The sequence below is a fragment of the Dendropsophus ebraccatus genome, chromosome 4 (genome assembly GCF_027789765.1).
Source record: "Dendropsophus ebraccatus isolate aDenEbr1 chromosome 4, aDenEbr1.pat, whole genome shotgun sequence".
In the NCBI taxonomy this organism is placed as follows: Eukaryota; Metazoa; Chordata; class Amphibia; order Anura; family Hylidae; genus Dendropsophus; species Dendropsophus ebraccatus.
In genome coordinates this window covers 8,543,048-8,556,149 of record NC_091457.1, presented here as the reverse complement: position 1 = coordinate 8,556,149, position 13,102 = coordinate 8,543,048, and the positions used below count along the sequence as shown (strand labels likewise).

Genomic DNA, 13,102 nt, shown 5'->3' with positions numbered 1-13,102 from the left:
AGAGAAGAGCCAGTGAGCTGAGACAACACCACGCTGGCAATGAGAGGACTACACAACTCCCTGTTGGGTGAATCAGGCAGATCCCTGCTGAGCCTATCACAATAGGTAATACCGCTATAGTAGTAGGTTCTATGTCTTGGGGTAACTGAGGATCCCGGCCTGTGTGAGTGTTAGCGCACAGAGACCATATTACCACCTGCAGACAGAATTTACAGGATTTTTTTCCCCTTTAGACAAACAGTTTCTTATTTTTGGCTACTACTTTGTGACATGAAAGGCCCCAGAATGTCGCGGTTTCACCCGTTCCTTGCATCCTGTGTGTACGGCCTACAGAATAAAGCCGGAATTATACATAGTTAGGGAACAAAGCCGCGCTCTAAGAACGGCCACTTTCTGGAAGCTTTTTATTCGAGAAAAAGATGAAACCGCCAGAACATAAGAAAGATTCAGCTGCATTATCGTCTGAGATCAAACCCGAGGAGCGGCGTGATGAGTGCCGACATTCACCGGCTGCACAAACAACACAGCGGGGGAGGAGGACGGGGGCAGCGCCACACAATATATAAACATACCTCCGAGGGAACTAATCATCAGGTAGCCGGGGGGAAAAGAAGACGGCCATAACTCTGCTGCGGACACAATGAGAAGACCAGAAGTCATGGATGGAGGTGGTCACATGACCCACTGATAGCACCTTACAGATGGAGCCCGTGATCAAGGATCACCCATCTTATTTATGAGAGACAAGTGTCAGAGATGTAACTTTAAAGAGGCAGAAAGTTATACAGATTTGTAGTTTACTTCTATTTAAAAATCTCCAGTTTTCCAGTACTTATCAGCTGCTGTATGTTCTGCAGGAAGTGGTGTGTTCTCTCCAGTCTGACACAGTGCTCTCTGCTGCCACCTCTGTCCATGTCAGGAACTGTCCAGAGCAGGAGAGGTTCTCTATGGGGATTTGCTGCTGCTCTGGACAGTTCCTGACATGGACAGAGGTGGCAGCAGAGAGCACTGTGTCAGACTGGAGAGAATACACCACTTCCTGCATGACATACAGCAGCTAATGAGTACTGGTGATTTTTGAACCGTGGTAAATTACAAGTCTTTATAAACTTTTACACCAGTTGATCTGAAAGAAAAAACAATTGATGGAATACCCCTTTAAGGCTATGTTCACACTGCCGTACTTTATGCGGAGTGGAACAATGCCTTATTTTCAATGGGATCCCGGCCGGAGAGTATACACATCGTATACGCTCCGGCCAGGATCCCATGCGGAGCCGCAAATAACTGACATGTCAGTTTTCTGCGGCCACAATTCAATGAATTGGGGCCGTAGGAAGCCCTGTCAGTTCACACAGTGAAGCGAGCGGCTCCGGCAATTGCTTCACTGTGTGCTACGGGAAGCTCTGACGCGGGCGCGCGCTGATGCGCCCGCATCAGAGCTCTGCGGCCGGAAAGATCATCCTTAAGTACCGGCAGAGACCGGCCGTTCCGTGACCCGGCCAGGGTTACGGAACGGCCAGTCACTCACGTTGTGTGAACATAGCCGTCACAGATCGTATTCCAGTAACAGATAAGTGAATCTAATCAAGACTATCACCTCTATGATATATAACAAGATATACAACTAGTTGTGTAGCCCTCTGTAGTCAGTGTGGTGTTGTCTCAGCAGCTCCCCAGCTCCTTCCTCTCTTACAAGATATCCCATCATCCTTTGCTGCCTCAGGAGGCGTGGCTCCATCTCGTCTCTGAGCACCCCCTTAGTGATGTCACCACATTGACCAGTCCTTATAGCGTACATCCCCATCATATGCAAACATCGTGCATATTGGCGTGTTTAGGGAGAATAAGACCTGCTCACCGCATGCTGCCTTGTGCTGAGCAATGCCACAGGCAGAGGAGCAGACAGGGAATGAATGCAGCAGGTGCTGCAACCTTATTGATTGTGCAGTAATCTGCTGTGGATGTTTTGCAACAGCCCTGAGTGCTGTGAGGGGGGAGTTAAGGTGGGAGTCCAGTGATGAAAAACATAGAAAGCAATGCAGTCTGGGGATTATAGTACTGAGCAACTAGTCAAACAGAAATAACACGACTGAAAACGAATGGATTTTTGGAGTAAGCAATGCTATATGCCTCTGCAGCAATCCTTAATTTTTAACCTGATGTTGGAGTACCCCTTTAAACTCTAGGGCCCTAATGCAAACTCATCCCCTCAGGCACTAGAGCTCAAGCACAACTGCTGCCTCTGCCTCCCCTATAGCTACACCCCTGCTCTTAGGGCTGGGTAACCCCTTATATCTAGTGAAAGATATTTTCACGGACCCTATAAACAGGCGGGGGCTGGGTGACCTGAGATTGAGGTTATGGGCGTTACACAAGGTGCTGCATCATGTCGTCCTGTCTCTGCCCTGCCATCTTCATTCTCTCCATCCATCATCCGGCTCTCCTCCTTCTCCAGCCCGGATCACCATCAGCCGCTCATCTCCCAGGCTCCTTTGTGTAATGTCGCAGGATACAATACATGAAATGCTTTGACGCGCTATAATACTCTAATACAATGGCCGTATGAAACCTAGACTAGACAGTCTACAGATTGATCATCACCTAGCTACCTGCTCCCAGCTACACAGAATGGAGGGGGGGGGGGGGGGGTATATACTTCCCCTGTGAGAGGCAGGACCTATAGAACATTCCAATAGTTGTGTTACTAAAGATAATCAATGAGACTGTGGTCCCAGCTCTCTTCAGATCGGTGACCAGCTCCTCCTGTCTAGTTCTCGGCTGATTTCTGATCTTTTTCAGAATCATTCTTACCCCAAGAGGTGAAATCTTGCATACAGCCCCAGACCGAGGAAGACTGACAGTCATCTTGTGTTTCTTCCATTTTCTAATAATTGGGTCAACAGTTGTTGCCTTTATCAAGCTGCTTGCTTACTGCCCTGTAGCCCATCCCAGCCTTGTGAAGGTCTACAATTGTTTCCTCAGTGTACTTTCCTCAGTCAGTTATTTGGTCTTGGCCATGGTGGAGAGGTTGCAGTGTGATGATTGTGTGGACAGGTGATTATTATACAGGTAATGAGATGAAACAGGTGCAGGTAATCCAGGTGATGAGGCCATTCTGTGTAGGTGGTCAGCAGCGAATCAGATTATTTTCCTCACTCTGTAATAGCTTCATACAATGCTCCAGGATACATATTATACTTTCATACAATGCTGCAGGATACATATAATCCTTTCATACAATGCTGCAGGATACATATAATCCTTTCATACAATGCTGCAGGATACATATTATACTTTCATACAATGTTACAGGGTGGATATAATCCTTTTATACAATGCTGCAGGATAAGTGAAATGCACAGATCTAGTGTAGGATGGATACAATATTCTGTATGCTGTGGGATGGATACAATATTCTGTATGATATGCTGTGGGATGGATACAATATTCTGTATGATATGATGTGGGATGGATACAATATTCTGTATGATATGCTGTGGGATGGATACAATATTCTGTATGCTGTGGGATGGATACAATGTTCTGTATGCTGTGGGATGGATACAATATTCTGCATATGATATGATGTGGGATGGAAACAATATTCTCTATGCTGTGGGATGGATACAATATTCTGTATGATATGCTGTGGGATGGATACAATATTCTGTATGCTGTGGGATGGATACAATATTCCCTATGCTGTGGGATGGATACAATATTCCCTATGCTGTGGGATGGATACAATATTCCCTATGCTGTGGGATGGATACAATATTCAGTATGATATGCTGTGGGATGGATACAATATTCTGTATGATATTCTGTGGGATGGATACAATATTCTGTATGATATGCTGTGGGATGGATACAATATTCTGTATGCTGTGGGATGGATACAATGTTCTGCATATGATATGATGTGGGATGGAAACAATATTCTCTATGCTGTGGGATGGATACAATATTCTGTATGATATGATATGGGATGGATACAATATTCTGTATGCTGTGGGATGGATACAATATTCCCTATGCTGTGGGATGGATACAATATTCTGTATGATATTCTGTGGGATGGATACAATGTTCTGTATGCTGTGGGATGGATACAATATTCTGCATATGATATGATGTGGGATGGAAACAATATTCTCTATGCTGTGGGATGGATACAATATTCTGCATATGATATGCTGTGGGATGGATACAATATTCCCTACACTGTGGGATGGATACAATATTCCCTATGCTGTGGGATGGATACAATATTCCCTACACTGTGGGATGGATACAATATTCTGTATGATATGATGTGGGATGGATACAATATTCTGTATGATACGATGTGGGATGGATACAATATTCCCTATGCTGTGGGATGGATACAATATTCCCTATGCTGTGGGATGGATACAATGTTCCCTATGATGTGGGATGGATACAGTATTCTGTATGCTGTGGGATGGATACAATATTCCCTATGCTGTGGGATGGATACAATATTCTGTATGATATGATATTGGATGGATACAATATTCCCTATGCTGTGGGATGGATACAATATTCCCTATGCTGTGGGATGGATACAACATTTTGTATGATATGATGTGGGATGGATACAATATCCTATATGCTGTGGGATGGATACAATATTCTGTATGATAAGATGTGGGATGGATACAATATTCTGTATGATATGATATGGGATGGATACAATATTCTGTATACTGCGGGATGGATACAATATTCCCTATGCTGTGGGATGGATACAACATTTTGTATGATATGATGTGGGATGGATACAATATTCTGTATGCTGTGGGATGGATACAATATTCTGTATGCTGTGGGATGGATACAATATCCTATATGCTGTGGGATGGATACAATATTCCCTATGCTGTGGGATGGATACAATATTCCCTATGCTGTGGGATGGATACAATATCCTATATGCTGTGGGATGGATACAATATTCCCTATGCTGTGGGATGGATACAATATTCTGTAGGATATGCTGTGGGATAGATAAAATATTCTGTATGTTGTGGGAGGGATACAATATTCTGTATGATATGATGTGGAATGGATACAATATTCTGTATGATATGCTGCGGGATGGATACAATATTCCGTATGCTGCGGGATGGATACAATATCCCCTATGCTGTGGGATGGATACAATATTCTGTATGATATGATGTGGGATGGATACAATATTCTGTATGATATGATGTGGGATGGATACAATATTCTGTATGATATGATGTGGGATGGATACAATATTCTGTATGATATGATGTGGGATGGATACAATATTCTGTATGATATGCTGTGGGATGGATACAATATTCTGTATGATATGATGTGGGATGGATACAATATTCTGTATGATAAGATGTGGGATGGATACAATATTCTGTATGATAAGATGTGGGATGGATACAATATTCTGTATGATAAGATGTGGGATGGATACAATATTCTGTATGATAAGATGTGGGATGGATACAATATTCCCTATGCTGTGGGATGGATATAATATTCCGTATGCTATGCTGTGGGATGGATACAATATTCTGTATGATAAGATGTGGGATGGATACAATATTCTGTATGATATGATGTGGGTTGGATACAATATTCTGTATGATATGCTGTGGGATGGATACAATATTCCGTATGCTGTGGGATGGATACAATATTCCCTATGCTGTGGGATGGATACAATATTCAGTATGATATGCTGTGGGATGGATACAATATTCCCTATGCTGTGGGATGGATACAATATTCTGTATGATAAGATGTGGGATGGATACAATATTCTGTATGATATGATGTGGGTTGGATACAATATTCTGTATGATATGCTGTGGGATGGATACAATATTCCGTATGCTGTGGGATGGATACAATATTCCCTATGCTGTGGGATGGATACAATATTCTGTATGCGGTGGGATGGATACAATATTCTGTATGCTGTGGGATGGATACAATATTCTGTATGCTGTGGGATGGATACAATATTCTGTATGCTGTGGGATGGATACAATATTCCCTATGCTGTGGGATGGATACAATGTTCTGTATGCTGTGGGATGGATAAAATATTCTGTATGATATGATGTGGGATGGATACAATATTCCCTATGCTGTGGGATGGATACAATATTCAGTATGATATGATGTGGGATGGATACAATATTCCCTATGCTGTGGGATGGATACAATATTCTGTATGATATGATGTGGGATGGATACAATATTCTGTATGATAAGATGTGGGATGGATACAATATTCTGTATGATAAGATGTGGGATGGATACAATATTCTGTATGATAAGATGTGGGATGGATACAATATTCCCTATGCTGTGGGATGGATATAATATTCCGTATGCTATGCTGTGGGATGGATACAATATTCTGTATGATAAGATGTGGGATGGATACAATATTCTGTATGATATGATGTGGGTTGGATACAATATTCTGTATGATATGCTGTGGGATGGATACAATATTCCGTATGCTGTGGGATGGATACAATATTCCCTATGCTGTGGGATGGATACAATATTCAGTATGATATGATGTGGGATGGATACAATATTCTGTATGATATGATGTGGGATGGATACAATATTCTGTATGATATGATGTGGGATGGATACAATATTCTGTATGATAAGATGTGGGATGGATACAATGTTCTGTATAATATGCTGTGGGTTGGATACAATATTCCCTATGCTGTGGGATGGATACAATGTTCTGTATGATACAACGCTGCAGGCTACATGTAACACTTTCACATAATACTTTCTCACAATGTTGCAGGATGGATATGAGGCTTTCCTACAACATTGCAGGATGGATTTAACACCCTGATACAACGCTGCAGGCTACATGTAATGTTCTAGCACAACATTGTAGGACAGAATGGAAGCGTTCATACAATGATGCCGGAAAGACGTGATACAATGTTGCAGGATAGATGTGATACAATGTTGCGGGATGGATTTGATGCTTTGATACAGTAGATGTGATACAATGTCGCAGGATGGATGTGATACAATGTTGCAGGATAGATGTGATACAATGTCGCAGGATGGATGTGATACAATGTTGCGGGATGGATTTGATGCTTTGATACAGTAGATGTGATACAATGTCGCAGGATGGATGTGATACAATGTTGCAGGATAGATGTGATACAATGTTGCGGGATAGACATGAGGCTTTTATACAGTCTGGGAATAGATGTAACCAACACAGAATACACAGAACATAGCAGCACGAGGGATGCCGGCAGCCAGACGCCATTCTTTGCAGCTTGTTGCAGCCATATGGACAGGCGGCACAGGTGACTATCACAGCGGTGTTATCCATCCAGCCCAACAAATCCCGGAGCTGTGAGCGTGTAGTCACAATGGAGAAGCGGCCGTGCTAATCAGCCTGAGGGCCACATCACACGGACGCAGATCTGCCGCGATTTATACCGCACCAACAATAGCAGCTCACAATAGGTGAAGAGAAATCCAGCCGAGCACATTTATACTCACAGCCCAGATACTCACTACACAGAGAATATAACCAGTATGTCAGAGACCACCACCCAGATACCCACCCACCTCCTGCACGCCACAGGTAGCCCCCCCAGAGATCACATGTTCCCACAGGTAGCCCCCCCACTGGAGATCACATGTTCCCACAGGTAGCCCCCCCACTGGAGATCACATGTTCCCACAGGTAGCCCCCCAGAGATCACACGTTCCCACAGGTAGCCCCCCCAGAGATCACACGTTCCCACAGGTAGCCCCCCAGAGATCACACGTTCCCACAGGTAGCCCCCCAGAGATCACATGTTCCCACAGGTAGCCCCCCCACTGGAGATCACATGTTCCCACAGGTAGCCCCCCCACTGGAGATCACATGTTCCCACAGGTAGCCCCCCCACCAGAGATCACATGTTCCCACAGGTAGCCCCCCACCATAGATCACATGTTCCCACAGGTAGCCCCCCACCAGAGATCACATGTTCCCACAGGTAGACCCCCACAGAGATGACATGTCCCCACAGGTAGCCCCCCACTGGAGATCACTTGTTCGCACAGGTAGCCCCCCACCAGAGATTACATCTTCCCACAGGTAGACCCCCACAGAGATGACATGTCCCCACAGGTAGCCCCCCACCAGAGATCACTTGTTCGCACAGGTAGCCCCCCACCAGAGATCACATCTTCCCACAGGTAGCCCCCCACCAGAGATCACATCTTCCCACAGGTAGCCCCTCACCGGAGACCCCATGTCCCCACAGGTAGCCCCCACCGGAGACCCCATGTTCCCACAGGACCTGGTTCCTAACCAGTAACCGTGCACCTTGTACTTCATGTATTGCTCTGTGCAGCACTGGGGGAATGGCTTCAGATACAGTTCTAGCACAAGTCCTTAGTAATAGGATACCATCTCTTTAAAGGACTGCTCTACACTAAGGGGGTTATCCTGGAATCTAAACACGTTCCCCAGGGGTCCAGTACAGCCTTTTTGACTACACCCCCGGAGAGCTATCTCCTGACATGAAGGGGGGGGGGGGCAATAAGCTATGGCTGCTGTATGCAGGAGAGATGGCGGCCAATGGCTGCAGGATGTTCCTATAACACTAAGCGGGGGCCTAGTAATCCCCTCCAGGACAGCTAGGAAAGGTAAACACCATAGGGACAGACCATGGAGGTAATGGACCCCCCCCCCCCCCCTACACACACACATATACACACACACACACACACACTTTACATGTACAGAGCTGTCTGCTCAGAAGATTTCCCTTTTCATCACAATAAAACTGGTTTAAGAAAAGAGGAAATCTACAATCCCCTTCATTTACCCTACAAAAGAAACCACCATCAGCAGCAGCAGCAGCATCAGTATTCTCAATCATCAATATCACCCTCCTCCTCAACATCCTTATTCTCCTCTTCTTCCTTCTCCTCCTCATCTTCTTCATCCTCATCATCCTCATCATCATCCTCCTCCTCCTCATCATCATCCTCCTCCTCCTCATCATCATCCTCCTCCTCCTCATCATCATCCTCCTCCTCCTCATCATCATCCTCCTCCTCCTCATCCTCCTCCTCATCCTCCTCCTCCTCATCCTCCTCCTCATCCTCCTCCTCATCCTCATCATCCTCCTCATCATCCTCCTCATCATCCTCATCCTCATCATCCTCCTCATCATCATCCTCCTCATCCTCATCCTCCTCATCCTCATCCTCCTCCTCATCATCCTCCTCATCCTCCTCCTCATCCTCATCCTCATCATCCTCCTCCTCATCATCCTCCTCCTCCTCCTCATCCTCCTCCTCATCATCCTCCTCCTCTTCATCCTCCTCCTCTTCATCATCCTCCTCTTCATCATCCTCCTCTTCATCATCCTCCTCCTCATCATCCTCCTCCTCATCATCCTCCTCCTCATCATCCTCCTCCTCCTCCTCATCCTCCTCCTCCTCCTCATCCTCCTCCTCATCCTCCTCCTCCTCCTCCTCATCCTCCTCATCATCCTCCTCATCATCCTCCTCCTCATCATCCTCCTCCTCCTCATCCTCCTCCTCATCATCCTCCTCCTCCTCATCCTCCTCCTCATCATCCTCCTCCTCATCATCCTCCTCCTCCTCATCATCCTCCTCCTCATCATCCTCCTCCTCATCATCCTCCTCCTCATCATCCTCCTCCTCATCATCCTCCTCCTCATCATCCTCCTCCTCATCATCCTCCTCCTCATCATCCTCCTCCTCATCATCCTCCTCCTCCTCATCATCATCCTCCTCATCCTCCTCCTCATCATCATCCTCCTCATCCTCCTCATCATCCTCCTCCTCATCATCCTCCTCCATTTATTCCTAAATCAAAGGAAACTGAATGTCTTCCATTCTCCTTGATCCCTGGAATATAATATGACGTTCCCTTTTAATCCTGAGCCCCCCCCCCCCCCCCTCCTGGTCCTGCATACAGGTGATGCATATTACAGTGGAGATCTGGTCTCTCCATCAGATGTCCCCCCCCCCCCCCCCCCATAAAGAGGCAGCAGAGTTTATTCATAAACCAGACCCCAATCCCAACCCTGCCATGACATCTCCGTGTAACCGCGCTCCCACACCTCCAGAGCCATCATAATGAAACTACCCTGTGACCCGTGACCAGATAATAGGCTCTGAACGCAGCAAGACTCAGCTAACACCACCGACTTCTAAGATAAAGAATCTCCGAGAGAGAGCGATATAGGGTCAGCGGGGTCCCGGAGGAGGAATCATCACCTCATCTCACTATACGGCAACTAAAAATTGCATTATCCTTAGACCAGGGACTTACAATGCTGCCCGAATAAGCAAAGAAACCAGCTCAGCTCTGCTACATCTGTACCTGCCTGTGTGTACTATGAACAACAGTACCTGACATGGTCAGAGGTGGCGGCAGAGAGCACTGTGTCAGGCTGGAAAGAATACACCACTTCCTGCAGGACATACAGCAGCTCATAAGTACTGGAGAATTGGATATTTTTAAATTAATTACAAATCTATATAAATTTTCTGACACCAATTTTTTGACCAGAGAGGAGCTGGATCCACTTCCCTCTATGAGGTACTGTTTTATACTCAGGGATAGTTTCTCGACGTGTAGCATTGTGGCTTGCGGCCAGATACCCTCTAAGACTCTCATCCCACTGGATTGTGGGTCACAGCCAGTATATAAAGGGTGACTCTATTTTCACACACAAATCACCTGACCACCACAAGTGACCCTGACCGGCGGCCATCTTAGAATGTTCCACACAAAGAGAGAGACTGTGTATGATATGTAAAAAGTCACTGTAGAACCTCAAGACCTCGACTCCCCGTTGTCTGATTTACTCTGCACCAACATCAAGGGGGTCTGCACCAACATCAAGGGGGTCTGCACCAACATTAAGGGGGTCTGCACCAACATTAAGGGGGTCTGCACCAACATCAAGGGGGTCTGCACCAACATCAAGGGGGTCTGCACCAACATCAAGGGGGTCTGCACCAACATCAAGGGGGTCTGCACCAACATCAAGGGGGTCTGCACCAACATCAAGGGGGTCTGCACTAACATCTCTTGACACCTACAAGTTACCTATTGACACTTTCGAGTTACCCATTACCGTTTACCATAAACAATATCTAATGGTCAGTCTTTCCCTTCATGGTCTTACCTGTGCTCCATCTCTCTTATAGAGAGGATGACCCCTGAAGACGACGACCTCTGCTGTATGGACGCCAGAAACGTGAACTCACTCTTATTCCTGAAGAGCTGAATCACCTTTTCTCCAGTGTGCGGAGCCGCATGGATCTCTCGCTCCACATCTGAAAGTAAAGAGACACAAGATTAAGCATAGGGGCGGCACGTGTGATGGGATCCGAGCGGGGTCATCTACAGGTGTGATGGGATCCGAGCAGGGTCATCTACAGGTGTGATGGGATCCGAGCGGGCTCATCTACAGGTGAGATGGGATCCGAGTGGGGTCATCTACAGGTGAGATGGGATCCGAGCGGGGTCATCTACAGGTGTGATGGGATCCGAGCGGGGTCATCTACAGGTGTGATGGGATCCGAGCGGGGTCATCTATAGGTGTGATGTGATCCGGGCAGGGTCATCTACAGGTGTGATCCGAGCTGGGTCATCTACAGGTGTGATGGGATCCGAGCTGGGTCATCTACCCGTGTGATCCGAGCGGGGTCATCTACAGGTGTGATGGGATCCGAGCGGGGTCATCTACAGGTGTGATGGTATCCGAGCGGGGTCAAGTACAGGTGTGATGGTATCTGAGCGGGGTCAAGTACAGGTGTGATGTGATCCGGGCGGGGTCATGTACAGGTGTGATGTGAGCGGGGGTCATGTACAGGTGTGATTTGAGCGGGGTCACCTACAGGTGTGATCTGAGTGGGGTCACCTACAGGTGTGATGTGATCGGAGTGGGGTCACCTACAGGTGTGATGTGATCCGGGTGGGATCATGTACAGGTGTGATCTGAGCAGCGGTCATGTATAAGTATGATGTGATCCGGGCGGGGTCATGTACAGGTGTGATCTGAGTGGGGTCACCTACAGGTGTGATGAGATCAGAGCGGGGTCATGTACATGTGTGATCTGAACAGGGTCACCTACAGGTGTGATGTGATCCGGGCAGGGTCATGTAAAGGTGTGATCTAAAGGGGATCACCTACATGTGTGATGTGATCCGGGCGGGGTCATGTACAGGTGTGATCTGAAGGGGATCACGTACATGTGTGATGTGATCCGGGCGGGGTCATGTACAGGTGTGATCTGAACGGGGTCACCTACAGGTGTGATGTGATCCTAGCAGGGTCGGACATTACTATGACAAATCCTCCTATTATTGGTGACCTATGACAACCCTTCCTGTCCTGGATCCTTGTATCCTCATCCTGACGGGAGTGGATGTACATTATCCAGGCTATACCATCATGTATGTAGATGGGGATACAGGCCATTGCTCGGACGCCATCGACATCCAGGCGCTTTTTGTATTGAACATTTTTTGTTCTGAATTTTCACACAAGAACAAAAAACAATTATAAGGCAATGACTATTGATCTGTGGTAATGAGTGCGCAGTGTGCCCGCAGTGCCCGCCGCGCCGGCCACTGATTACAGCCTGGTGCCCGCACACATCAATACTCAGCACATGTCTGAGCCCTCGTCCCCCATCAATGTGCAGCGACAGTCACACAACCCTCCGCAGCACCTGCGCTAAATCCATCAGCCACCTGCGACCAGGAGGGCCAAATAACCCCAGACCCCACAACAAGAACCCCCATCAAGTGTCTGATAGAACAAAACGCCAGAGGCGGCTGGACATCTGAATTATGGTACAGCCCCCCGACACCGGCATGTACGGACATAAACACAGCAAAGACACCAGTCACTTACAGATCCCCAATAACAGTGTCATAAAAATAGAAAAAAGTAAAATTTAATAATAATAATAAATAATAATAATAAAATATTAAATACATAAAAATTTTAAATAAGATAAAAATATTAAATAAATT

At 46.4% G+C, this 13,102-nt stretch overlaps 1 protein-coding gene across 4 annotated transcripts in view; it reads right to left on the bottom strand.

Annotated features, from left to right (window-relative positions):
* NELL1 (neural EGFL like 1) overlaps nucleotides 1-13,102 on the bottom strand; it is a 445,407-nt gene that overhangs the window by 359,113 nt on the left and 73,192 nt on the right. For all 4 annotated transcript variants that reach the window (XM_069968052.1, XM_069968055.1, XM_069968054.1 and 1 more), the window contains exon 3: nucleotides 11,244-11,394. In XM_069968052.1, the coding sequence (XP_069824153.1) occupies nucleotides 11,244-11,394 (151 nt within the window). The remainder of the gene's footprint in view (nucleotides 1-11,243; nucleotides 11,395-13,102) is intronic.